General features: G+C 40.3%; 1 protein-coding gene across 1 annotated transcript; it reads left to right on the top strand.

The window, feature by feature from the left end:
- Nucleotides 1-89: 89 nt before the first annotated feature.
- Nucleotides 90-981, top strand: LOC103311221 (the record flags this gene model as incomplete). The annotated part of the gene is made up of 1 exon (XM_008190801.1): nucleotides 90-981. A coding segment is annotated over exon 1 (892 nt), but the record flags the coding sequence as incomplete, so codon positions are not given.
- Between the last annotated feature and the right edge of the window lie 51 nt (nucleotides 982-1032).

Below are 1032 nucleotides of genomic sequence, written 5' to 3'. Positions count from 1 at the left end.
ATAAAAATTTGACATTAGTCAATCGTAAATTTTTACGCTTAATTACCACCAAGTAAATATATATTACATATTAATATTACGCACACACTATGGACAAATCTTTCTTGGACGTTGGCGGGGCATATGTCAACGAATCTCCGATACGCGAAATGTTTTTACATTCTTTTTTACCGTTTTCCTCGTCCGCGCTAAACAATGGCGATGAAATTCGGATATCTATTCAGAATCGAGATGCACACACACTGCCGAGCGATAGTTTTATCTATATAGAGGGAAAAATAACAAGACCTGAAGGACTTAAAACTCAGATAACTATAGCACATAACGGTTTGACTAATTTGTTTACCGAGATGAAATACGAAAGAAACTCTACAGAAGTACAGCGGGTTAAGAAACCTGGGATTACCAGTGCCATGAAGGGGTATTGCTCGTACTCACCCGCCGATGCAAATATCTTACAAAACGCTGCTTGGGATATCACTAACAAAAATGCTAATTTCATGAAAGACGATACGTTCAGCGGTTGTATTCCGTTATTACACGTTTTCGGTTTCTGCGAGGACTACAAACGTATATTGATAAATTGTAGTCAACAGCTAATATTGAATAGATCGATGTCGGATGCGAGCGCACTACAATACACCAGCGTGGTAGGCGGCGACATGGCTACCGAGACGGTTAAGACTATGGTGGCTAAAGTCAAAGTTGAGCTAACGCGAGTGTTGTGGAAAGTACCAGTGATCAAAGTCGACGATCGGGAGAGGTTGAAGCTGATGAAAATCATTGATAGCAAAAAAATGATAAATTGTGCGTTTCGAAATTGGGAACTTTGCGTTTATCCGAATCTACCACAAACGAGCAAACACTCTTGGATGGTTAAAACTTGTTCGCAGGTTGAAAAACCTAGGTGTTTAATAATCGCTTTTCTCACCAATACACCGGGAAGCGTGTCGGACGGTTATAGCGGTGATTACGATGCATGTTCGCTGACAAACGTTAAAGCATATATTAATTCGGTCGAATACCCGTACG

This window comes from Acyrthosiphon pisum, unplaced genomic scaffold, assembly GCF_005508785.2.
Source record: "Acyrthosiphon pisum isolate AL4f unplaced genomic scaffold, pea_aphid_22Mar2018_4r6ur Scaffold_1118;HRSCAF=1591, whole genome shotgun sequence".
In the NCBI taxonomy this organism is placed as follows: Eukaryota; Metazoa; Arthropoda; class Insecta; order Hemiptera; family Aphididae; genus Acyrthosiphon; species Acyrthosiphon pisum.
This window is presented reverse-complemented; position numbering and strand designations above follow the sequence as displayed.